Source organism: Nesoenas mayeri (assembly GCF_963082525.1).
Source record: "Nesoenas mayeri genome assembly, chromosome: 2".
In the NCBI taxonomy this organism is placed as follows: Eukaryota; Metazoa; Chordata; class Aves; order Columbiformes; family Columbidae; genus Nesoenas; species Nesoenas mayeri.
The window spans coordinates 22,728,865-22,754,956 of NC_137543.1; the positions used below are offsets into that span (position 1 = coordinate 22,728,865).

Genomic DNA, 26,092 nt, shown 5'->3' on the forward strand with positions numbered 1-26,092 from the left:
TGCCCATAGCGGCCTTTTCTCCTCGTCTCGCCGCCCGTCTCGCCGCCCGTCTCGCCACCCGGTGGCCGCGCTCCCGCCTCCAGCCCCAGCTGCCGCAGCCCTGCGTCCCCGGCCCGCTCCGGTTCTGTCTCTCTCTGCCTGTGCCCTCTCGTCCCAGCGCTGAGCTGCGCTTTCCCCCCCGGTCGCCTCCGCAGCCTATGGCCCTGGAAGGCGCCGCTGTCGCCGCCTGTATTTCTGCTGTAGGTTCCCACATCCCTCTTTAAAAATTCCGCCTAAAAAGAGAAGACGATTTACCAAATCTTTCGGGCCGTTATCTCACGTGAGTACTGGTACCGGGGGTCCCGGCGTCTCCGGCCTCCCCGCCGGGCCGAGGCTCCCGCCACGGGGGTAGCGGCGGGCGGGCGGGAGGCGGCGACGCCCACCCTGAGTCCCGGAGCGGGCCGGGGCGTCCCTGGACACCGGCGGTGGGAGGAAGTGGAAGGGGATCTCCCTCACAGGGCTCCGAGCGATGCAGGCCCTTGTTCCCCTCGGTGCAAGGAGGGCAAGAGGCAGCGGTGGCCGCGGCACCCGGGAAGGGCGGAGGGTCCCCCGGCGGGCACAGCCGCCGTGGCCATGCCGGGCGGGAAGGGATGTGAGGCCGGTTCTTCCTGCTGTCTTTTCTCCGGTCGTACGGTGGCGTGGGGCGAGACCGGCTGCCACCGGCGGCGGCAGATGGAGAGCGGGCGGGATGAGTCAGAGCCGAGGCTCCCTCTCGCCCCGGCGCGCATCGAGGTGCTGGGCAATGCGGGACCGCCGCCCGGGGGGCGGGCGAGTGGGAGCCGGGGCCCCCGCGCCCTGGAGGACGGCGGGCGGAGGGGTCAGCGGCCGCCGCGCTAACATGGCGGACAGCCCTGCGTGTGAGAGGCGGCGAAGCGGGAGGGGAGGCCGGGGACCGAGGCCAGGGCCGCGCCGGCGCCGCCGTTCCCGGTTCTCCCCGGCCCCGCAGGGCGCAGGAGGCCGGTGGGGCCGCCGGCTCCGCGGGGAGCGGGGGCTCGGCGGCCGCCCTAACATGGCGGATTCCTGCGGAGGGGGGCTGCGTGGTGTCTTTCCCCTCAGCAGCCGGGGCAGTGCCCCGCGGCGGGAGACCCGTTCCCGCCGGGCGGTGCCGCCTCTCGCAGTGTGTCTTGTCTTGGGGAAGCGGCGAGGGGTGTCCTCGCCTGGACCCCGTGGCGTGAAGGGCTCCCCGGCGTGTTGTCCCATCCCCCTGTGGCAGCTGCCCGGGTTCGGCAGCGCTGACTGCCGCCCAGGTCCCGGCGGATCCCTTCCCCAGGAGTGCAGCCGCACACTGGGAGCCCCCTCAGGCCCGGAGGAAGCCGCTGTGACAGGCTTCGAGGCCAGCCTGGCTGCTGGTGGGCAGAGAGGCGGGAGAAGTGCTGGTGCCATGGCTGCGGCGTCTGTGCTCTCCTGCTTCTCAGAGGCCATGTTGTGTGTCTGTAACCGTGGCTGTCCATCCAGGCTCCCACTCACATGCTCCTCTTCTTCCTCACCCCAGCTGTGCCTGTAGGCAGCTGCACAGAGCCTCACCCTGTCCCCCTCGGCGTGCTGGGTGGGAGGCACACGGGGCAGCGGGGCAGCAGTGAGCTATCGGGGCGCTGCGCAAGTGGAGAGGGCATTGCACAAGTGACACTTTCTGGTATGAGCACTGGGATGATAAGGCAAATTGCCTTTGCGCAGAGAGCCGGGAGGTCCTCCGGGTTACAGAAAGTGGAGCCTTTCCTTCCTCTTAGTAGACTCCTTGCTTTGCCAGGGGTGTTTGCTGGTTGTTTCAAGGACGCACATTTTCTCCCTCCCTTTGGGCAGCCTGTTAGTGTAGCACTAGCAGGTCTGGTGCTGCCAGTCATTTGGGAAGTCTGTTGGTTGAGCCTCAACCTCCTTGCACTTGTGGTCCACTGCTGTACTGGTGGCTTTTGGGGAGTACAGACAAGAGAGTCCAGTCACAGCTCAGCTGCCGGCTGTGTGTGTGTGTGTGTAAAGTGTGTGCACCTGCATGTTGGGGTGTTCTCTGTGTGTGTGTTGTGATGCTGTTCCCTGTTTGATGAGAGGTCAGCAGAGGAGCCCATTACTTGTTGTAGGGGAGTTGGAAGTATGGTATGGGAGCGGGGGTTTCATGTGTAAGGGAGATAGTGCAAGTGCAGGAGTGTGGGTCATCTGGCATGCCCAAGGATGATGCTGTTATGCTTGGTACTAGACAGCACTGCAGGTATTTTCCAAGCATCAGTCTGGGCTTGTTCACAGCCCAAGAAGATGCATGTCTGTGCTGGGGGGACCCTGGTTGTTGTGAAAGGGAAGTGAGCTTAACTCTTTTTTAGAGCCTTTCTGAAGTGTGTCTCCTGCAGTCCAAAATCCTGCACAGCTGACATGTGCCAGTAGGCAGGAGAAGCGCTGCGTTTCAGACCTCTGCAGCAGTCTCTGATGACTGAGCAGCATTTGATTGTGTAGTCCCACTCAAATGTAGCTGTCTTGAACGAAAACACTGTGTTGCGTCCAATAAAGCGGGTTAGACCAGCCTGCCCTCCCAGCCGGATATGTGGCTGGGTCTCCTGTGTGATGGGGGGAGAGGGGAGTGCTGCCCCATTGCCTCTGCCCTGGCTGCTGGATTTTTGGTTTGGAGGGTACTGCACTTGTCTGCTATTCTTCCTCAGATAAATGCAGGAGGCAGCAGTGCTGGGGGGGAGGTGGGAGTTGTGAATAATGGTGATAGTAGGAGGGGTTTGTTCCAGTCTGGACTGGTCCAGTCTAGTTCTTTCCTTCCTGTCACTGTGTGAACAATGCTGCTGCTGCTGTGGCTCATGCTGGTGACATGGCAGCCCCCTCCCCATGTGCTTTTGGCTGCGGGGAGCTCCCTTCCCCACCTGCTTTGCCTGCTGTAGGCTGAGCCCCCCCCAGCCAGCCTGCTGCCCCCCTGTTAGGCCTTGAGCTCTGGGGGAGGTTGTTTAACCCCAGAAGAAGAGGGGTCTTTATAAGACGGGGGTGGGGGGTGCTCAGTGGTGAACAGTGATGGAGATGTTTGTCCTGTGGGAATGGTTTTACTGGAGGCAAGAAGCAGGTGTACCACACTGTACCGCAGCCTGTGCTCGCCATGCTGGCAGGCTGGTGCAGGTGTGTGTTTGCAGCAGCGCTGGGCTGCATGGCCTGGAAATTATTCTGTCTCTCCAATTAAAGGACAGAGTCCTCTGGAAGGGAATTAAGACCTTCCCTTCCTGAAAGGAAGGCTTAATTGTGTAATGGACTAATTTGAGTATAGTGGCAAATTTCAGCTCAAAATGCTGTTGATGTAGTGCAGGAGCAAGAGTGCAGATGACAGGAGAATTCCTCAGGGACCCGCTATCCCTTGAGGACCGTCTCGCCACAACGCCTTGGCCCTGATCTGGAAAAGGCCTATTGTAACAGAAGAATAGCTGCATTTTTTTTGTGGAGCAGAGTAACTTTGGTGCCTCTAAGTCTGTCAGTTGGTGTAAATATGCGAGGTCATCATATTGCCGGATTTTTAGGGCTTAGTTCATGGATATTTTAGCTCAGGTCCCTAAAGGGTCTCTTCTCAGAAACAGCGAGATGCAGTGAATAATTTTTTCAAAGAAAATGCATCAGTGCCTGGTTTTGTAGGCATGTCTGCATTGGATGTGGGCAGCTGAGGGGGTTGGTGAGCTGGAAAGAGTCTATCCCCAGCTGGCCTGCTGGTGTGCGTGGGGCTTGCTGCAGGGATGCAGTTGTTCTGGCAAAACTATGTGCTGTGGACGACTGGGGGCTTATTTTGTTCCCTAGATGAGTGTTGCTATTCAAGTATGAAGTACAGCGTTGCTGGGCAAGCTGCAGACAAACTTGAGGCACCTGCTAGTAGAGTATAGTAACGGATGATATATAAATACACACATAGAGGTGTCACTTCAGTATTAAAAGGCAAAGCTGCCTTGATGGTTATTCCTGCAACTCAAAGTTCACTGTTTAGCACAGAATGCTTTTGTACCTACTTCAAGACCCTCAACCAATGAATGCTTAATTGTGGCTGATTACATGTGTGATTATTTTTTTCTTTTTTTTTTAAACTGGGTTTGTCCATATGGGTTATGGACATCTAATACACTCCTGCTGCCGAAAATGGTAGTGCTGCTCTGCCACAGTACATCAAATTAACTCTTTATGCTGGTTAAAGCAGAGTAAAATTACTATGATTTGAAAGATTTAAATTGTACTGTTTTCTTCTCTGAATAGTTAATATGGGCAAACCTGCACGAAAGAGGTCAGTACATCTGTGTAGATCCTTCAATTAATTCTCATGTAAAAGAAATTTCTGAAGGACAATTAGAATTCAGTGCAGCTCAGAGTTGACTGTTAGTACAGAAAATGATCAATTTTCATTCTGGCTCCATGGGAGCTTTCATTGCACACTTTCTTCTTGGGACATGTGAGAATATTTATTGGAACAGTATTACAGGTGATATCTGTCTGAAACACGACTTTTTAAAATTCTGTGCTCAAGGTCATGTGCTCTCTCTAGTCGCACCTGCTTTTAATTACTTGTTTTGCTGGAAAGGTGAACTTGTAATAATTGGAAAATTTGTATGAGTTCTTGAGTATAATCAGAACAGCACTAGAAAATAGTGGAGCTACTAGTTAGTTTTACAAAAGAAAAGTGTTTCCAGCTTTGTGTGTGTACTCTGAGAACTAAATGTAATTGACTTCTTGCTCTAGTTGACGAAAGGGGTAAAGTTAAATATACTGCGGATAGATTAATTCTAGCTGGCAAAATTCCTAATGTCTTAATTATTTTTGAGGCACTGAGGTTTATTTTTAAAATTGCAGGCTACTGAATGCTAATTTATATGATAAAGCTGAAGAGGTTGCTCTGTGGAGTCACTGTGAAACAGTTGCCTTCAAGTTGCATTCACTCTTTGTAATTCGGTACTTTATAAACTAGTTTAGTTTTCTAGTAGCAAGAATAAGTGGAAAAATACACTTCAGCAATTTGCTGAGCTTCGGTCAAAAAGATGATTAGCTGGTTTAGGTGATTCCCAGAAGCCAGGTTTTAGTAGTCAGCACATGTAGTGTCATTTAAATAATGAGAGCAGCAAAAATTTAATTTTACAATAGGTTGGTACCTCCCATGTTTCATGCCATAGACCACACTGAATTTGTAGAAACTTTGTTGTATATTGGGTTTACACATGACCAGTTCTGTACCATATTTAATTCAATGAAAATAACAGTTCCTTTCAGAAGGAACAACTTCTCAGCAGGGTTGGTTAATGTTTCCTTGACTCCTTTTTATGTTCATTGTACTGTTTTGTGTGATTGCTTTACCTTAATTTGAGTAAGCTAGCCTTGTACTTTAAATGCTGCTTTGGTGTTGTGTTCAATAGCCTTTAAGGGCCAGCTGAAATGTTTCCTCATTCCTGAAGGCAAGCATAAGTTTCTTTTTACTGTCTTGGTCATCTCTGGATTTGTCTTTATGGTGTTCTGTTTCGCTATATAAAGCACTATTTTTCACCCACATAGCTTTCTCACCCACATGCCGCGTTCATTCACAGCAGAGGAAGAAAGAACAGGGCAAGGGAATTCTAAAATAGAAAGGAGGTGGGGAGGGGAAGAATCACAGTGGTTACAAGGGTTAAAAACCCTTCTGGAAGAGCATACCAGTATTACGGTGTACTACTCTAAAGCAGGATCATGCAGAGCTCTTTGCCTTTAGTTTTGAAAATCTTACAGTTCAGACTGTGAAAGATAAATACAAACAAGCAATTTCATGTGCCTAATCCATGTGTTTTAGCAGTTCTTCATACATCTGACTTGATCTGGCTCAGAGCTTACATTTGCTCTTGAAAACTGGGTATTTAATGTGATTAAAGCTTTCACGCTAAGGTGTTGCAAGCCTCCTTAAAAAGCACTGCTGAAAATACATTTGTTAGTGTTTTAAGGTAAAACTTTTATTTTGCTCTGGCTATGAAATTTATTTTTATATGTGTTTTCTCCCACAGGGCAAAATCTCTGATCAAGTTTACAACTATCCAGAGGGCTTAGGAGAAGTGCTTTATAGAGAACAGTTCGACTTCAACGCTGAGCCACCTTGGGAACCTAGCTGATGATAGTAGGGTTCCATCTCCTAACTTGTCCATGTAAGTCTCTTTTCCTTCTCTTTTCATCTGTATGCAGGAAAATAAGCACTTCCAGAAATACAAACAGCATGTATTGGTTTTTTGATAAACAAGTGAACTGTTGTTACAGATGACCAAAATTTGAAGATAGTGTGCATATTATGTGGGGCTTTCATTCAAGGGAGGACTATAATTTTTATTCACCTAATACTTTCCTCAACAGTTATCTGATGAATTTCTGAGAGACTTGTGTGAGTAAACTTTTGTGGATTAGGGCTGTTGGCTGAAGAAATCCTGAAATAAAATGTTGTAACCTCAGTCTCTCAGTGGTAATTCTGAAGTCATGAATTGGTGCTGCGTGACTGTTAAAATCAAATCAAGATTTGTTGAGTAATGTGATTTTTTTTTTTTTTTTTTTAGGGTATTTTATACTGAAATAGTTAAAATTTGCTGTTATAAACAGTAACTTGCTGATTGTGGAGGGTGTGCCTTCCCAAATGCCTATGTCCATTATTTGCTAATTACTATCCACTTCCACAAATAGTTGTAGTTCAGCTACAGTAGAATGTGGAATTATGTGTTGGATGGAAATAGCATACCAATTATAAACACCTTAACTATTTGCCTCTTAAAAATGTAATTAAAGAAAAACAAACCCCATGATAACTGAAAACAAATGAATGCACATAGCTGATCTTGAGGCGCACAGAAAACTCTGGAATGTGTTTGGTTATCCTGTTCCGCTAACATAAAGAAATAGCTTTATGTGGTTTTAACAATAGGCTTAAATGCATTTGTAATATCTGAGTTAAGCTGATTTTGTACAGCATTACTTTTTTCCTGTCTGACTGAAGGCACTTTTGGCTTAGTACCTATAAATTATATAATGCTTTTTAATGTAAAACTTGAGAATGAGATTGGGTAAGTGCATCTAACTGAGCCAGGTGCTTTTTAAAGACCGCAGAGCCCAGATGCCAGTTGTTAGTATGTGTCCTAATAAGGTACTTAATGTAGATTTGAAAATACTGCAGCAAGGGAAGCACAGGGTGAGTGTGGTTTACCATGAATTCTGGCTTTATCTCCAGAGGCTGTTATTTTGGTTTTGTTTAAAATGTACTGAATCAACTGCATATATCTGGTTCTGTGCAGATGACTGCTCTCTTCAAGTGAATACAGTTAACACTGAAAATTCTCTGAATATCACTTTTGTAGTTGTCATATGACTTTTACATGCAAAAGATCTGAGAAAAATTTTTTCTTGTTCAGTTTGAGTTTCGGCTCACTCTTGTATGGGGGTAGAACTCTTGCATGGCATTTTGTACTTCAGCAGGAATAAAGCAGTAAAAATATTGGGAAGGCAGAAGAGTTGTTAAGAGGAAGGAGTTGAACAAAGTATAAAATCTTAAGGTAATATAAATGCATGTTAATTTCTGAAACTGTTCTTGGCTTTGACTCAAGTTTTCCCTGTTTGTGGAGAAGGCTGTTCTGGTAGCTGCTTTGAGATTGTTCTTTCTCTAACTGGTGGATTGATGTGCTGTGGCAGATTGTGTGACGTATAGCTTGTCCTAGAATGGAAAAGCGACTGGACTTACTGTATTTGTAGCTGGATGTTCAGATTATCAGTGTGGTTTTTTATTATGTTTTCAGTAATAATATACTGTACACAACTATAAGTAGTTCAGTATTGAATGTAGTGGCAATACAGGTAGCAGTGGTCTGCAAGTGTTTGCCAGTCAATCTGTACATGTGCTGGTGTGCTGAAGCACAGGTAGTTCCCTCTAACCTGGCTGCGATGCAAGTTAACCAGATAATTCGTAGTGTGACTCCTGTTTAACTTCTAAAGTGATTTAATGGGAAAAAGGACTATTGAGCTTTTAAATATAATTACTATATTTTAATGGAACTCAAATAAAAATCTCCTGGCTGAAGGTGTACTTACATTCCCATTACACTTGCTTCCTTTTTATAATTCTCTCCCTCTTTTGTCCTTGTGTTACATTGGCCAAGGAAGAACATGGGATTTAGTTCTGTCTTGTTCACAAAGCCAGAGCTGGAAGAGCAAGTCTGACAACTATGGCCTGAAGTCTTGCTCCTTTGAAAATCTGTTCTGTTTGTTGCCACATCTGGTTGGTCGGAAATAGAGGGAATTAGCAATGGAAATCTGATCTATTGACAAGCTCTATCTGTGTCAAGTGGAAGCAGTAGTTATTTGGACTGGCTGGACTTGAAAGCTGTCTGGACTTTGTCTAAATGAGGCTGAATGACAATTGGGGAACAGGAGGGCTGGGGTCAATGGGGAGGCCAAACACTAGTCTTGACTAAGCAAGTGAGAGGATGGGATAGGGAAGTAACTGCTTGCCCTGTCATGAAGAAGTACTGGCGTAGTACCACAGAAGTATATATACACTTAAGAGTGCAATTTTTTTGGTAAGCTTTGCTAGCTTATTGACTTTGAATTAACGTATTCAAACTTCAAGAAAAAGGAGCTTCTTGAAAGCATGGTTCCTGTAGAAGATGTCAGATGGAGCATTATTTTTTAGTATGTACCTGCTTTGATTGATGACTTCAGCAGAGATGCTCCTGTTACATTGCTCTATTAACTGTGTGGAACACTCCCGAGAGAATGGTAGGATGTGACTGACCTGAGCTGTACAGGTACTCTGTGACACTCGGGGGATCTGTGCTGAGAGGCAGCTTGGATGATGCACAATGTCCACTGCCATTGTAAATTAAGACACCTGCTTCAGCATTTTCATCAGTTGGTTAGTGGCTGCATTCAGCTAACAGAATGGTAAGGATGTAAATTCGTGAAAAGGCATCTTGAAATATTTTTTCAAATGTGTACCCATTATAAATAGGCATTTCCTGCACTGAAAACAGAAGATTTGTGTTTCTGCTTTTCTGGTATACCTGTTCTGTACTTAATTGCCTACATTAGTGGCAAAATGCTTCTACTTTTTTATCTGTTACCCCTGAAAAACCACTACGGTAAAAAAAGTGAGATGAATGTATTTTAACTCCTTATCATTTTTTGCATCAGCATAATTGTTAATCTCATATTTATTTTGCTTAATAAGACATGTAGCTGAAAGGCATTATTGGGGGCCTGTTTGGTTTGCAGAGGCTTTGTTCCTTGCAGAGGAAGTTTTTAATGAAAAAACAGACCTCAAGGTTGGTTTCTTTGAGGCCAGACAATAAGTAATTTTGACAATGTGAAGAAAAAAATTGAAAATCATGTGTTTGTTATAGATGTTTGCATGTGACAAGCATGTGTTTTGTTAATCACTTTTCAAAGCATTTTATTTTTCTTCTATTCTGGATGTCTGCATTCATTGCAGTGTTTAAATATGTAAGCTTTTATCTTCATCTTGGAAGTCAGTGTTAAGCTCTAAAGAGCCTGAGGATGTAACCTTACTTCAAAGAAAGCAATTGCATACCTATGTAGAAGTCTCATACCACTTGACAGCTTTTGTGTGCCCTAAAATATATGTCCTGGAGCATTGTGCAGGCTAACATTTCAGGTGGTAAATTGGGTGGTGTTACCATGCTTAAGTCTGTCAAATCATGACTGGCAGCAAGGCAGCACTTCCAGTAGGGACTGAACTCTCTGCTGTAATGATTTCTGACTCACCTTACACAGAAGAAGTCTTAAACCACCCTCTTGGTTTCCTTCTCTGTGTTTTTATTTGATCTTTCATTAATTTTATCATTGATTCTCCCCTCCTTCAGGAGGGGGGCCAGTCAGAGCAGAGTGAGGTCATAGTACAATCCCAGATTCTGCCTTAAAGAAACCTTTCTCAAGGGTGCACTGTTTTGTGGTGGTGCTGGTAGGAATTTCAGTTTTCCCTTTGTAGAGTATTCTTCCTATCTTGTTCTCAGCCAGACTGAAAAGATGTTATTTCTTCCAGAGCAGGAGAAATTGGAGAGGAATAGGCTGTGAGTGCAAGGAGAGAAGCTGGTAGGCTGATGTTAGCTTTTTTTAGTAGATGAATTTTGCTAAATGACAAAGCTTCGATGTCACGAACATGCTTAGAAAAAGCAGTTGCTGTTTAGCAGCCTTGGAGAGGTTATACTAGGTTGTTCATGGTTTGTTGCAAGCTATTTTATTAAGCCTGTATTACCGCTTTTCATCCCTGCCTCTTGACCATAAGATGCTTTTGGATGAATGGACTACAAGAAAGAATTTGTTTTACTAAATGACCTTCATCAAAGCTCACTTACCATATAAATGGGGTTTGTTGTTGTTATTTTGGGGGGGTTAGTGGTAAAGAGGCTTCCTCCCACATGCTTTACTTAAACCAGTTTTATCCCTTTCCCCACAGGATTTCCCCAACAGTAAAAGTGCAGCTTTTAAAGGAAAGTATTCTTCTACACCATCTCTGTCTGAAAGCTATAGACACCACAGTCATTAACTATGAAAATCTCTTTTATTTAAGAGTAATACAAAATTAGCTTAAATCTCCTTCATTGTAACTCAGATGACCACCAAGGCTCAAAGAAAAAAAGCTAGCTGTTCTTTAGATTGAGCTGCTTCGTTTGAAATAGGAAGCACAAGCAATTAGTCTGCAAGGGTGTGTGTATGTCTGGTAGGACTAAAAATCTATTCAATGCTCTGACTGGTTCCACTGGGTGTACTGAGACTTCCCAGCAGGGCAGATCAGAGGGCTGCTTTTGAGCGTTGGAAGGGACTCTTGACCATCTGCATGCTTTAGAGTGTACAAAGTGGCTTGTGGTATGAAGAAAAAAACAACAACAAAAAAACCCACAACACAAAAACTTTAAAATCTAGTTTAGTAGTACCCTAATATACAGTAAGTCGTTGAAATGCTTTAGTTTTGAGCTTGGACTTTTTTACAGGTATGCACAATATGTTGGGGAATTGTGAGCTTGTGATCAGAAACACAGGATTTGTCCAACTTCAATAAACAATAAAAAGAAGTTCAGATATGAGGCTTCTGCCAGCCCATCACTGACATGCATTCTGTTGCAGGTTCTTAGAGTATTTACTGGTCAAATGTGAGCAGGAAGGAGGAAAGAGGAACATATGTCAAGATGTTTGTTGCCATTGAGTTTTGTTCGACTTTTTCTGAAGTTATGGGACAGATTAGATGTGTACTAAAAGATGTTATATCAGATGAAGCATAAAGGATGTTTGTCTTCTGTGTCACAAAAGGATTAAAAAAAATAGTGGGTTTTGAATGATTAGTAGAACTGCTACACTTGTATAATCTGCTGAAAATGAAAATTGCTTTGCTCTTTGCTTGCATGTGTTCAACATAGCTGTTTACTTAATCCTATCCTTGGGTATTATTTTTCTTGCAAGAAGACAACAGAAGAGCTGTTATTGTAGGATAAAAGTTTAATGTGTTTAGTACACAACCATCAAGTTCCCAAGGATGTGTGAAGTACTTTAAAACTTAGTTAAAAATTAGGCTATTTAAGTCATATTATAAAGAAATTATGCTAAAAGAATTCAACCCTGTTATTAGCTTTTTTCTTGTTTTAATCTTCACTTTTCAGATACTCCAGAACTACATCAATTTTTCAGCCAAGTGCTGATGCTAGCTTTTCTTCTGGGGGGAACACTAAACAAACACACCAGAAACCCCCCTCACACCCCACAAAACCCCTTTTTGGCGCTCTGATCTTGAAAACCGTGGCTGTTTTATGGAGGTGAAGGTGTTGAGGACTTTGCTAATCAGCTAGCAAATCAAGGATACTGATGAAGTTCCTGTTCAGAGGGTGACAGTGGCTACATAGACATGACTGTGGTGTTCATGTTTGTTTCACTGATTCTGAGACAAACTTAATTCACAAGTTACCCTCTTTGTTTCGTGTTGTTTTTTAAGGAATTTTAGCTGTCACTTACAAACTTGAACTGAGATGTAACTGCCTGAAGGTGTTTTTCCTGGTTATTATAGTGCCTACCACCTAGTCATTGTTTTTATAGTTGTAATTTACTAATTATCACATTGATGTAAGGATTTATCCTGCTCTTGTATGACTGTTTCAGGTCTTTGAGATTCCCTTAAATAAGCATATGACTCATTGTATGTGTGAGACAAGTATGTTCTTACCTAGCATACTTGTCTTCATCATTCAGCATTTAACTGAACATTTCTTGCAGGCACTGAGTTAAATTCACCTGATAGTAAATGCTTCTCTTACAAACATAGGTGGCATACTTGAGTTATGCAGAAAGCATACAAAACACTCTAGCTCTTTACCCTGTCATTGGATGTATTGACAAGCAGGAGCAACTAACTGCTGCTTAATTATCTTAGTATTAGCTTGAGCAAAAGTCACTTTCCTCATGTAACTAACTGTTAACTAAGCTTACCTTGCCAATAGGGATGTAGTAGAAAAAAGATGGGACAGTGCAAATGCGACCATTTGAGGTCAAAATTATCATCTTAGCTTTGAAGGTCTTAGTGAAGCAATTTATGTTCAGCTGTAATGTTTCTGGTTTCTTTCAAAACTTTTAATTAGAAAAATGTTAAGGCCAAATAACAGGTGGCTTTAGAAAAAAACCCCATCATTTTGTATAAAGACTATGTAACTTGAGATATTAATAAGTCATGGGTGTTTGTTTAAAGAAAGTCTAGTTAGTGGGCTGGTTTTGATCAGTCTTATGTTAGTCAGAAAAATGACAGTTGAAACAAAAAAAAAGTCTGGTCAGTTGCTACGAAGTTGTAATGAATTGCTTTTAAACAAGAGCTATGACTCCAGTGGAATGTAAACTGCAGTCTGTTCTATTCGTCAAGCAAGGTGGATGAAGGTATATAATCAGCTGTTGGTAGTTCTCTGCTGTCTACCAGTTTGCACTTGAGCCTGACTGTTTAATCCATATTAACATTTTCTGTATTGGGATGTTGTTGATTCAGGTTGTCTTTTGGAAAATATTGCTTATGAACAATATGTAACTTGCAGTAAAAGTTTGACCATAAACAAGATGCAAATAAACCTGTGCTAGATCTGTTACTTTCTTTTAATACCAGTTGTACTTACTGAGGTTAGTTGTGATTTTTAAAACTACTTCAAGGTAGTGACTTCTTTCTGTTAACTTCTACTGAAGTGAAGATTAAGTGTTGTGGGTAACTTTATGAGCAGAACAACAAAATAAATGTCTAGTAAATACAATGTGTGAAGGCAGTGGATATGTATTACCGTATAAAAAAAGCCTCAGCATGATAGCAGAAATCTGAAATAACATAAGAATTTTAAAATTGAATCAGTAAACTGAAAGTTTTCTTTAACAAATTCAGGAATATTGTATTACAGGCAGCCTTCCAGTTGAATACTAATGTCACTTAAGATGCTGTACTTAAGCATAGCTCAGGTGTTTGTACAAGTATGCTACACTTGCAGTATTTTCATAGTTTGCATAAGCTCAACACGGATCAGTGTGCACACAGCCTGGGATGTTTCGCAAGAGCAGCCTTGCATCTGTGGCTTCTCACTCGTCTTACACAGCTTCTCTTTTATTCTTGGCTTCAGTAGAATTGTACTATGCTTATCCCTGGCAAATGGAGAGTGGACAGAGTGAAAATATATTTAACTTCTGTAGAGACTTTGTCTGTTACTGTTTGTAGTACATCAGATGTAGAAAGCTCTTTCCAATGTTTAAATAGTGGCATAGTATGCTTTGTGCCTCTTTTCTCATTGATTTGTTTTTGTACAGTTTGTTGCATAATTTAAGGACCCGGATATAAGGCTTGGAAGCCCATCCCTTGTGTTTCTTGGTTTATGACTGTCGGCTTTGTGGAATACGGCTGAGATGAAAGGATTTCTTGAGGATGCAAATTACTCCATTGGCCTGTTGGATGAAGGAGCAACTCTTGCAGATGTTATTGACAACTGTATTTATGAACATACCCATGTAAGTTTTGTGAGGTTTTTTTTCAAATCTTCTGGTTTAGTTTTCTTAAGTCTTCAAACTAGGTCAAGGTATTTACCAGTGATGAGCTGACAGCAACAGAGGAACAGTTGGCTAAAACTCAACCTGTAAAGTAGCTTCCTGTTCTGTTTCTTTGCTGGTTTTATGCCTTGGGCTGAATTATCTTGGGGAAATTTGGGCAACAATTGTTACCTCCCTGACTGTTTAGACAAATGTGTACGCTGAGCCAGTTTAAGCCATGTTGAAAATTTCTGTGGTCAATCACAGTTGTATGGTTATACATCTTCTCCTTACCCTTCTCTCTGTTGGAAATACGGGTACAAGCATGTTGTGAAGTGCTACCTTTTTTCTTTCAAGAAAATAAACTGGTCTAAAATCTATTAAGGTTGAGCAATCTACTGGAAAGAAACTTAAATAATTCTGTGTATGCAATAATAGTTGTATTGAGTGAGGCTTCAGTGACTTCTTAGGAGGCAGAAAGATGCTGTAGCCTTTTTTTTTTTATAGACAAGCTTGTAGAAAGAAAGAGCTTTAAAAAAGTTTCATCAAGCAAATCCTGTATCCTTAATATGCCATACCTGTGAGTTGTTCGCTTTTCCCTTGAGTTATCAGAACTCATGTTCAAATGGAAGTGCTTAGCTATAGTACAGCAAATAGTTAACTCCCATGGCCTTCTGAAGTCAGGCATAGGATTCCCAAATCCTGATTCCTAATATTCTTTTTCTGTCTAGCAAATAAATAGGTAAACTACTGGCAACATGTCATGTCTCCAACCACTGACTGGCTCACAGAGGATAGCTGCCTCCTGCTGCTTTCATTTACTCCTTTAGCTCAAGGGGTAGAGGCCTGTGCCATGGATCTAAAGCTCCAGATCCCATTCCTGCTGGTGACCCGTACAGGGGGTCAGTATGCTTCCACCCGATGGAATTTCTATTTGTGTTTTTTTAAACAGAAATAAAGACATTGTATACAATAAGCCACAACATATTCATGTCTGCAAAAGTCAAGTGTTAAAATTAACGTTTGATGTACAGTCTTAATTCAGATTGATCATATATTTGTGATGGTCTTTAATTGATATGAAGTAGGCAATTCGTTTACAGATATCTTACTGGATGCTCATTATAAACAAATCCAGAATGATCTGTTTGGATTTTGATCCACTACATCCACATCATGACTTGATATTGAGAAAGGCTGTGGTAACAGATGCAACAGGGGAATAGTAACAGTTTCCAGAAAACTCTCTGTGCATTTTCATAGATTATGTACTTGACTCTGCAACCTTAACACACTTAAAACTGCTTGAACTTTGTGCTCCACAAGATGTGGAGAACAGTCTCAAACTTGACTTCCGGAATTAAAATACTAGCAAATTTCCAGTAAAATGAGTTTAGATAGATGTTAAAATAATGGTAGTACTTTAGATTTTATTCCTGGTATAATAAGCTATAAACTGTGTTGAGACTGTGGAAGCTTTTGTCCCAGTGGATTTTCTTCCTCCAAAAAGTTGCAGACTTCTGAAAATACAAAGTTGGAAGAGATTTGTAACCTATTCTGTATTTTTAGATAAAGTCCGCATTTGGCGTTTGAGTAGTGTATTTTGTTCAGGAATCTCAGAGTATTTTTTAAATAGCACTCATATCTATGAAGTGGTAGGTATTCCCTTTGACTTTTTAAAAGTAGTTCATTTTGTTAGGTAACAGTAAAAACAAGAGGATTGTTTGAAGGTCAAACCTAAAAGTTAATAACAGAAGAAAAAATGTACATAAGTCTTTAAGACTTTGTTTCATGGGTGGTTTTGACAGCAAACCTGCAATTTCAGACATTTTATTTTCCCTTTTTTCCTCATTTTTTAGACTGGAAAAAGAGCATTTTACGTTGGTGATCTTGGAAAGCTTGTGAAGAAGAATATACAATGGCAGAATGTGATGGCACCAATAAAGCCATTTTATCCTGTAAGATGCAATTCTACTCCAGGTGTACTTGAAATTTTGGGAACCCTTGGTGTTGGATTTGCATGTTTCAGTAAAGTAAGTTTTCATTTTCTGTGTATCTATGTGCCTTATTTTCTTCTTTGTGTCTGCTAGTTTTAAATCGGCTTTTCAGTGTTAAGTGCCATAGTTATAAATAATATAATTTAAATTGTGAACTCATGTAACTGGCTGTTGAAAACTCTTATTTCTACCCTAGAAGCAGTGGATAGTTTTCTCTTTCATGTATTTGACTCTTTAGTACAGAACTAGAGCACATGTAATAAAAATTCAGTCAAGACAGCGCACTAGATGTGTCAAATGTTGGTATGTTTGTGTTTTTCAGTCTGAAATGGCATTGGTACAGGACCTGGGCATTTCTCCTGAAAACATTATATATACAAATCCTTGCAAGCAAGCTTCTCAGATAAAGTATGCAGCGAAAGCTGGGATAAACATCATGACTTGTGACAATGATACGGAGCTGAAGAAAATTGCACGTAACCATCCAAATGCTAAGTAAGTGTCAAAATTCTAGTTTTGCTTTTTGTGTGGTAAAAATTTTAATTCTGCCTGTGTTCTGGGTTGCTTGAGTTGCAAGCAAGTACATAGCTTCTCTTACATGATTCACTTGTATCTGTTTTTCTCTTTTTGTCTCTTTTGAAGGTAGTTTTTTTGCGACTTTTTTCCTTACTGGGTCTTAGCTTCCTCAGCCCTTGTTTTGTGAGAAATCTCGTATTTTGATTTCATAGGGCAATCTTCATGTAAAATTTTCAGTGATTAAACTTCAGAAGTCTGTCACCTCGTCATCTCCAAGTACATCTTCCTCCTGCTCTGTTGTGGCTTCAGTGTTTTCTTTCGAAGCATTTTGTTTTGATATTAGTAGCTTCAGCTGAAGTCAGGGCTGGAACTACCAGCAAATGAATGAGTAGGTGCATTGAGTCCCATCTAGGGTTTGGGCATACTCTGCAGTTAAATGACTGCATGTAGTTCTCAGCTATTAAAACAGTGAGAAATTTGACTCCAGTTCTATTTGTAGTCACTTCAGTATTGGCCCAAATGCAGATGCTTTCTGTGGAGAAGTGATCAGAGCTGTTAAATACAAGAATTATATTGTTGCCAGTGTACTGTGGTATCTGTTGGAGTGATGGGTACTCACCTCATTAAGCATCACATCCCTCACATGTTTACTTAGGCAGTGGGCCATGCCTTTAAGAAATTTGGAGTTGAGGCCCAAGTGAACGTTGCAGTGCTTTCCAGTGATGAATGAGGTATACAGCTTCCCCCAATGTCATCAGAGCACACCAAGAAACTGAATTCCTGACATCTTTTACAAAGCCCTGGGTTCTAGACTGTCCTTATTAAACTGTTAGGTCTTCTCCCAAAACTGTGGTCATAGTTGTAGCTTTCTCTTACGTCATTAGTTTTTTTACCAGTGTTATCTCTGGTGCTTTTAGTGTATTAGTTTTTACATTGATTTATTTCCTTGAGTCCTCACAGCTTCTTTTAGAAGATGTTGTCTATGGTAACATCCACAGCAAGAGAAGTAAGGATGCAAATTTTTGTGGCCTCCTCTGGTCCCTCTCCAACAGTGTCTTTCCTGCACTGAGGGCTCCAGAGCTGGATGCAGGACTCCAGGTGGGGTCTCACCAGAGCAGAGGGGCAGAATCACCTCCCTTGACCTGCTGGCCACGCTTCTTTTGATGCAGCCCAGGATACAATTGGCTGTCTGGGCTGCAAGCACACATTGCTGGCCCATGTCTGATCTTCATCCACCAGTGCCTCCAAGTCATTCTCATCAGGGCTGCTCTTAATCCCTTCCTCCCCCAGTGTGTATTGATACTGGGTGTTGCCCTGACCCAGGTGTAGGACCTTGCACTTGGCCTTGTTGAATGTCATGAGTTTCACATGGGCCCACTTCTTGAGCTTGTCCGGGTCCCTCTGGATGGGATCCCATCCCTCAGGTGTGTCAGCTGCACCACTCAGCTTGGTGTCATCTGCAAGCTTGCTGAGGGTGCACTCAATGCCACTACCTGTGTCATTAAGATATGAAATAGTACTAGTCCTAACACAGAGCCCAGCAGGACACCACTTGTCACTGGTGTCCATCCAAGCATTGAGCACCACTTTCTGGGTGCATGCAGCCAGTTCTCATCCACTGAACAGTCCATCCATCAAATCCATGTCTTGCCAATTTAGAGAGAAGGATGTTGTGGGGGACCATGTCAAAGGCTTTACAGCAGTCCAGAAAGACAATATCCATAACTTCTCTCTTGTCCACTGATGTAGTAACTCTACCATAGAAGGCCGTGAGCTTAGTCAGGCAGGACTTGCCATGCTGGCTCCCTGATCTCTATGTGCCTTAGCATAGGTTCTAGGAGGATCTGTTCCATGATCTTCCCAGGCACAGAGGTGAGGCTCACAGGTTTCTTCCTGTGTGTAGTTGTTGTAGCAAGGTTGTCTTTTTGTAGATGGAGTGAATAATGCTTTGGTTGAGGAAATCCTGCTTAGAAAGCTGTAGTCTCATTTTCCGAAAATTCTTGTAACTTTCTGTGCTGAACGCACTTAAGGGTAGGTCTCTTTTTATAATTGATGTTTCTGCCTTTGGAAATCTTAGTAACTCGAATGATTGCCCCCCTGTTTTTGTTTTTTAAAGAAAGAGAAGAAATGTCAGAAAGGAGTGCCTAGTCTTTTGTTTCTTTATACCTTTGTACCTTTGGATTTTTCCAGGCAAAGTTTAACTGCTAAGGTTGTTGGTGCCATAAGAGGAGGCATCCTCAAAAAAACAAAACAAATCCACACACATCATCCCTGCTCTAACTGGTTGAAACTCAAGAAGAATCCTACTGGATTTCTAGAAATCAGACTTGCAGTTTTCCAGTGACTTGCAGTAGAAAAATGTCTTGCCTTACTTATAATGCTGCCATAACCATTTGCCAGTAAAATTTTACCTTTGGATGTCTGTAAGAAATGGTTTTGCCTAATCTTAATGTGAGGTTACAAACCATAGTATTATGGGATTGAAATTTTTTTCTGTTTTGAGGAGTTTAACTTCTGACCGTTTTTTATCTAGTACTTTTTCCAGATGCTTCCAAAAATATTGTTTGGTTACTTGAACAGAATTGTCTGTGCTAGTGGAGAAGCAGGAAATGAGGGGCTGGTCACAGTTTCTCAAGATGAAGTCATATAAATTAAAATTAACAAGGATTGTTGGGCAAACTGTGTGAGAACTTAGCATGGTTTTTTTTTTTTTTCCTCTTAAAATGCATTTTAAACACATCATGAGACATTTGAAAGGACCTTTTAGGAGTTAGGCCAACATGTATGTTGTAGTATTTTGCTTGTTGCACGTCTTGAAAATATTTTGCTTTGGGTGCAGAGCTTCTACCACTTACTTGTTGATGCTCTTCATCTTGGTTTACTGTAATGTACTGTGTGCAGACTGCGTGTATGTTATGACACAACTTCTGTGTAGTTTACCACATCACTAATTAATTCATCTGTATTGTTGGGGTGGGGGGAAGAGGAAGCCAGTGACTTTTTTTTAGTGGACAGCAGTTTGAATTTGTGAGTTTTGGTGATATACCTCTAGAGGTTTTGCTTTTGCTATTCAAGTGTCACTTCAATGTGAGACTATAAGAGAAGGTGCTCATTGCCTCCCTGCTCCACAAGTGTCCTGGAAGAAGGGGCAGGGAAGGGGCTGACACCCCCACTCCGTTCTCCAGCCTGCAGGCTCAGCTGGGAGGGGAGGTGGGGGAACGGTCCTGGTGTGCTTTCAGTGTGTCAGCCTGGGGTTCTCCAGGTGCTGAGTTCAACCAAATCTGACACATGACTGAAGCAGTATCTCCATGCTCTTCTCTTCACTGGGAAGGAGGACAGAGATGGGAAAAGTATATTACAGTCTTAATGGTTTTATGAGGCAGTGTACTTTATTAGAAGGTAACATTCTCTTTTATTACAGCACTCAACAGACTCTTGCTGCTACAAGAGTCTTAGTTGCTGCATTTCGAAATCCCTTGTCCTTGTTGGCTCCATGTTTTAGCCCCTAATGGCTAGTTTTCTCTCTGTACAGGATTGTTTTTATTAGGTTCACTTGACTCATCCATCGCTGGAGCTGGAGTATTGACAACATAATCAACACACTTCTGACAGTCTTCAGGCTTCACATGTGCTGATGATGTAAACCAACTGCCCCATCATCTTCCCCTTCTCTTAGGCTCTTACTGCACATTGCCACAGAAGACATTACTGCTGATGAGGAGGTGAATATGAAGTTTGGCACCACCCTGAAGAACTGTAGGCACCTCATGGAATGTGCTAAGGAGTTGGGAGTCCAAATAGTTGGTGTGAAGTGAGTAACTTTATTGTTCTCTGCTGGCTGAGCAGATGTTTGTAGGATGTACTCAAGAGGTAGAATGCAAAATAATTTCCCCCCCTTTTGGCACTGTTTTACAGGGTTAAAAAACAAACACAAAAACCACCACCAACTTTTGGATCATGAGTTTTTGCTTGCAAGCAAAAACTAGTATGAAGCAGAGTGGCTATTTACAGACATCAAAGCAATTTGAAATAGGCTATCAGAAATCCTTCTGTCAGCATAAAAGTGAAGTTCAGAAGCCTCTCCTATTTTCTAGCTGTTCTCTTGAACTTCTGTGCTAACTTCATTTGTATCTTTCCAGCAATAAAGATCATAACAGATTAAGTGCTGGTGTAGCATGGAATAGCTTGGGTGGGTTTTGAACAAGATAAACATGGGGTTAGATTTTCAAAGAGTTAGGTCCTGTGTTACTCTTTGATCATATCAAGACAAAATACAAAGTGGGATACGGGAGAGGAGACTGAATACAGGTATTGTGTTAGCATTGGTGCCCACTGAAGAACAAATTTTAACCACTTTAATAGAGAAGACTGAAAGGTTCAGTAAATCTGTTGTTTCTTAAATATGAGAATATTGTACAACATTCTTGTTAAGAGCAAGACAGGCCACAAGCACAAATCCAGTGGAATAGAAGGCAAATATTTTCTGTGCTTATTCCTTGCACAGTTGCTGTATTATCTTGCTTGTCTTGAGCCACTTGGGGAATGAATTGCTTCCATTGCTGTTTTATATGGTTAAACAGTTTGCTTGATCTGAAAGTTGTGTGGTTCAGTGCATTAACTGCATTTTTATTTCTTTCAGATTTCATGTTTCAGGCTCTTGCAAGGATCTGCAAACATATATTCATGCTATATCTGATGCTCGGTGTGTGTTTGACATGGCTGTAAGTAAACATATACACACATGCAATTGCTGTGTTAGACGGTCCATTCTATTCTAATCATACTAATAAGCCAACTACATTATTTCTAAAATATTATATATCAATGCAGGAAATGAAACTTTTAGTAAGAGACTGAATTCTACATTGTGAGACATGTGGTAGAGGTAAAACAAACTTCAAAATCTCAATTGTGGACAAAGGTTAATGAATACTGGCCCACTGACAGGCTGTAGCCTTGTGTGCCATTTTCAAATTAAAAAATCAGTTTCCCACTTTTGGTAGAGGCTTCTAGAAATTCAGAGCTCAGTCCTGCAAATACACAGTTGACATTAACTTATATTAAAATACTAAGCATTAGTATGCTGGCATGTATCATGATATATGCACTAATTTGGTGCATGTGATCTCTGAGATTAATAACAAAGCATCATAGGAAATAAAGGGGTCGTATTGTGGTGTGTGTGAGAAATATCCAAATTTGGATGAAGAGGAATGGATTTGCTGGATGCTTCGGGTGACTCTTGTGAGTCTTACATGTTCTATGTGTACTTCTCATATTGCAAAATTCAAGAATCCCTTCTCTGAACATCTGTCTTCCTATAAATGAGAAACTCAAACTCTACATAGAGAAGACTGCAAAACTCTTTACTCTTATTCCTGCAGTCAGTGCATTAGCTGTGACTGGTAACACGTGGAGGACAACAGAACTGAAGTTCTTACTGATCTTGGTGCAAATTTGTTGTAGCAGTCTTGTCACATAAGTGCTACATGAGACTTGTATTATACATATTTCTAAATTCCTAAAACTTCCTTTTGTCAGAATGTACCACCCCATTCAGCAAATGTCGTCTGAACATGCCAGGTCCCATGAGATGGGAATTGAGGGATACCTACTTGAGAATTGTGTAACCAACATCTGTTGACATTCCAATGCTATTACTACTAGGTTTAATAGAGCTATACTAACTTTTATGATGCTGTTACTCCCTCACTAGACATACTCTGCTAAATATGCTCAGAAGTACATTAAAACCAACCACAGTAATGAGCAACAAAAAATGTTTTAACAGTTACAGTTGTCCATATACTTATGTTCTGCCTATGCATTTTAGGAAGAATTTGGCTTTAAGATGAACATGTTGGATATTGGTGGAGGCTTCACAGGTTCAGAACTTCAGCTGGAAGAGGTATGCAATGTATTGGAAGTTGAAACTGAGTTTGATTTAGGAAGCTGAAGTGTTTAACATTAAAACTGCAACTAATATTGGTAGCTGAAACCTATTCTAAGTTCCATGTTAGATTGTAATCGTAAGATCTAAATAATTTGGTTTATATTATTTATCATGGGTAGTGTAATCAGTTCTTGGAGGTGATCATGATTTTTTTAATTCTGTTCATATCAGATGAAGCATTTCATGGGTTAAATTATCATCCTAAACTACCTTAACAGTAGTAATTCCATTTTTTGGCAGTTTACTGTTGTCCAACTGGTTATGCTATTGCATGGTTAGGGCCAGGATTGCTTTAGCGTGCTTTGGATCATAAAATATGTTGTTGCTGTATGGAAGTTTCTGGTACTTTGCTTTAGAACTGAAGGCTAAAGGTCCTGCTTTTATCTTTGCTTTGGCAAGCCTTTGATTTGGCCTAGATGGGGTCTTCAGTATGCAGTGGCACATAAAATAGAATAACTTGTTTACACTGTTAATCTTGTCTTAAAGACCAGCTCCTCAAATGCAGGACAGTGAAAGTAACAGCATTCAGGGCTTTTCTTAATTCTAACTTTTCTGTTACATGTCCAAAATACTTGATCTTCAAATATGCCTTGAGATTTGAGCATTGCTATTAAATAATTAGTTCTGTTTCTAATATGACAGTATTCAGAGCTGATCACAAAAAGGCCCTTTCCTTGTTCTTCTCGATTCGTATGTAATTTTTCATCATCTGTTGTGCTTAACAAACTTTGAAATTACTTATGCAGTCTTAAGTGTACCACAGCTTTGGGAGAAAGGACCCTGTAGTGTTTGGGCTCATGGTGCTCAGTCTTCAGTGTTTAGCAGAATGACCTATTAAACACTGCAGTAAATTTTGGGCCGCTAGTGAGGGCACTGCTTAGAGAACAGAGCAGAGCAAGCTTTTGGTGTGCTTACTAAGGCTGTTGTTGACACACTTTCAGTGTGTGTGTATCTGCTATACATGTAAGAAAAGTTTCGTTAGTCTTACCTCTGACTTTTCCTAGGTTAATCATGTCATCAGGCCATTGCTGGATGTCTACTTTCCTAAGGAATCTGGTGTTAACGTGATTGCAGAGCCTGGATGTTACTATGTTTCATCTGCATTCACACTAGCAGTCAACATCATTGCAAAGAAGACTGTTGAGTGTGATAAACTTCTTCCTTCTGGAGGTAAGGGGTGTGTTTATCTGTTATGAGTTGGTACAGACCACTGCCCAGTTTCAGTCAGGATGCACTGGTTTGCCTCAGCATATAGTTAATAGACTCCCCGATGGCTTGCATTGTAACGCGACTTCTGGGTTCTGACCAGGTGGTATCTATGTATCTCACTTCCTTGGTCACATTTCTGTGGCACTTCTTGTTTCCTTACGAGCTTTGACTTCCCAGTGGTTAAACCTAAATTGGATGCTTTACAGAAAGTGTATTAGAAGTACATAGAAAAACACATCATAGATCTAGCTGCTTCTCTGCTAAAGCAGAAATTGGATTTATATTCTTAACAGTGATTATTACTGAAAGTATTAATTTTATTAAGCCTTACACTTAATGTTACAACTGAATTTATAATCTGGTCTCATACAGATTACTCTGCTTATAGTTCTCCCATTCCAGTATATATGGAACCCCCTTGGCAGGAAAAAGCAGTTGGCTTAAGTTAGGTTGCAAAAGGACTACTTATGACAAAAAAAATGTATGCAGACAACTTTTTTTCTTACTTCCAGTGGAGCAAACCGGGAATGATGATGAACCAATATTTACATATTACATAAATGATGGTGTTTATGGTTCATTTGCAAGTAAATTGTCTGAGAAATGGAATACTATCCCAGAGGTTCACAAGGTGAGTCCTTCTATATTTTTCAGAGATAGGCCTTACTATCCTTATTTTTATATAAATCTAACACTGTGTGTATGTACATAATTACATATTGTTTATAAAATTATCCTTCTGTGTATTTGAAGATTTTCTTATTAAATAAGCTAAAGCCTGAATTACCTGGATCATTTCCCTTTAGAAATACAAGGAAGATGAGCCTCTGTTCACAAGCAGCCTTTGGGGTCCATCCTGTGATGAGCTTGATCAAATTGTGGAAAACTGTCTTCTTCCTGAGTTGAGCGTTGGAGATTGGCTGCTCTTTGATAATATGGGTTCTGGTACCTTGGGTGAACAGTCTACCTTTAACGACTATCAGAGGCCACTGATTTACTACATGATGTCTTTCAGTGACTGGTAAGAAAGTTCTGTTGGTAGTGGTGAGATTGTTTTAACTTCCTTCACTTCCAGACAGATAGAATTTGGATTTGGTGGCAAATACAGGGAGATGCAACTGAGCACAAGACTCTGGCTTTTTAGTTTGAATTTTTACTGTTCAGTCTGACTCTGCTAAGGCTGAACTGAGCTATGATAAAATGCCGACTTTGCTTTAGAGTTGAGAAAGGAAAGCAAAATACCTGATGTGGACAATGAGTTTAATGGTGGTTGTTGCTGAGTAACAGCCTTTCACTACTCAATGTCAGTTGCTGGGATTTCCTAGCACTAGTAATTGTATCTTGTGCACAACACTTGCAGTAGGTGGGAAGGGCAGTAACGCTGTTGTGCTGATGGTGGGATTTGGGTAACCTGTTCCAACTCTGAGGTAGCCAGGGCCCTGTGCTTCTTCTGCTGGAGGGTCATGGCCTTGCTGTGCTGCCAAGTGCTTGCACAGCTGACTGTCCCTTCTGCTGAGACTGGGGGCAGCCTACCCAGGGGCAGCACACCTCAAATGCTGTGTTTAGGGCTGGTTTCTGATGTGGAATTGTACATGAAATCATGTTACTACAAGTCTCATCCTTTTCTGCTTCAGGGATGAGATGCAAGATGCTGGAATTGCTTCAGACACATTGATGAAGAACTTCTTCTTTGTGCCTTCTTGCATTCAGCTGAGCCCAGAAGACCGCTTTTCCACTGCAGCTTAAACAGGCATTAACGCTTCATTTAGACCTGCAGTTGCAAGTCTGTAGTTTGTCTGGTCAACATTCCAGTGTGGAAGAAATGGAACAATCTTGAATTCAATTCATTCTTTTCAAAACTTGAAAAAATAATAATACCTAATGGGGACCAGGCAAAACAAGCTACAGCTACAATCACTGGGAGGTGGGAGGGTTAGATAATGGCATCCAAATTTAAAATCAAGTTCATTCAACCCCTGAGCGTTTAAATATGCAACAAAATGGATGACTTAGTGGAGATGGAAACCCATCACTTGGGTTCTTCAACAGTTTACATACAAGTACACAGTTTTTATACTAAGGATTCCTGTTAGAAAAGTCTTGTAAAGTTATTGTCTTTCGCCCAGATATATCAAATGTCAGTGGGAGACCAGTGTGACTTCATTAGATGTTTAGTGTATTTAGAATGTGTAAATTTGTGCTTTGAACTGTAGTTTAATAAATGTAAAATTGCATCATAGTATTTGTTGTATTTGACCCTTGATGTATCCCTTGTATGATTGCAATAAACCTTTGTGTAGATTTTACTGTTTTTCAGGCTAACTTGGGGAAAGACTAGGCAGAAGTAGCAGCTTCAAAATCGATGTATAAAGGATTGTTTTGAGAAGCCGCC

At 41.6% G+C, this 26,092-nt stretch overlaps 1 protein-coding gene across 4 annotated transcripts; it reads left to right on the forward strand.

The window, feature by feature from the left end:
* Window positions 1-26,092, forward strand: AZIN1 (antizyme inhibitor 1). 4 transcript variants are annotated; one of them, XM_080339914.1, is made up of 12 exons: window positions 1-319; window positions 6,012-6,149; window positions 13,810-14,007; window positions 15,885-16,058; window positions 16,345-16,517; window positions 20,215-20,349; window positions 21,178-21,259; window positions 22,372-22,446; window positions 23,496-23,661; window positions 24,213-24,331; window positions 24,507-24,721; window positions 25,335-26,092. In XM_080339914.1, the coding sequence occupies exons 3-12, from the start codon at window positions 13,906-13,908 to the stop codon at window positions 25,444-25,446; spliced, it is 1,353 nt and encodes a 450-aa protein (XP_080196040.1). In that variant the 5' UTR covers window positions 1-319; window positions 6,012-6,149; window positions 13,810-13,905; the 3' UTR covers window positions 25,447-26,092. The 4 variants fall into 4 exon arrangements, with proteins under 4 accessions (XP_080196040.1, XP_080196042.1, XP_080196041.1 ...); XM_080339916.1 differs by lacking the exon at window positions 13,810-14,007; XM_080339915.1 differs by lacking the exon at window positions 1-319 and having other exon boundaries at window positions 5,815-6,149.

Bases quoted from the DNA above. Each gene is read 5' to 3' on its own strand.
- AZIN1 (XM_080339914.1), top strand. From the start codon at position 13,906: ATGAAAGGATTTCTTGAGGATGCAAATTACTCCATTGGCCTGTTGGAT. The intron at 16,518-20,214 runs GTAAGTGTCAAA...CCCTTCTCTTAG, and splicing joins CGTAACCATCCAAATGCTAA to GCTCTTACTGCACATTGCCA. The intron at 22,447-23,495 runs GTATGCAATGTA...GACTTTTCCTAG, and splicing joins CAGAACTTCAGCTGGAAGAG to GTTAATCATGTCATCAGGCC.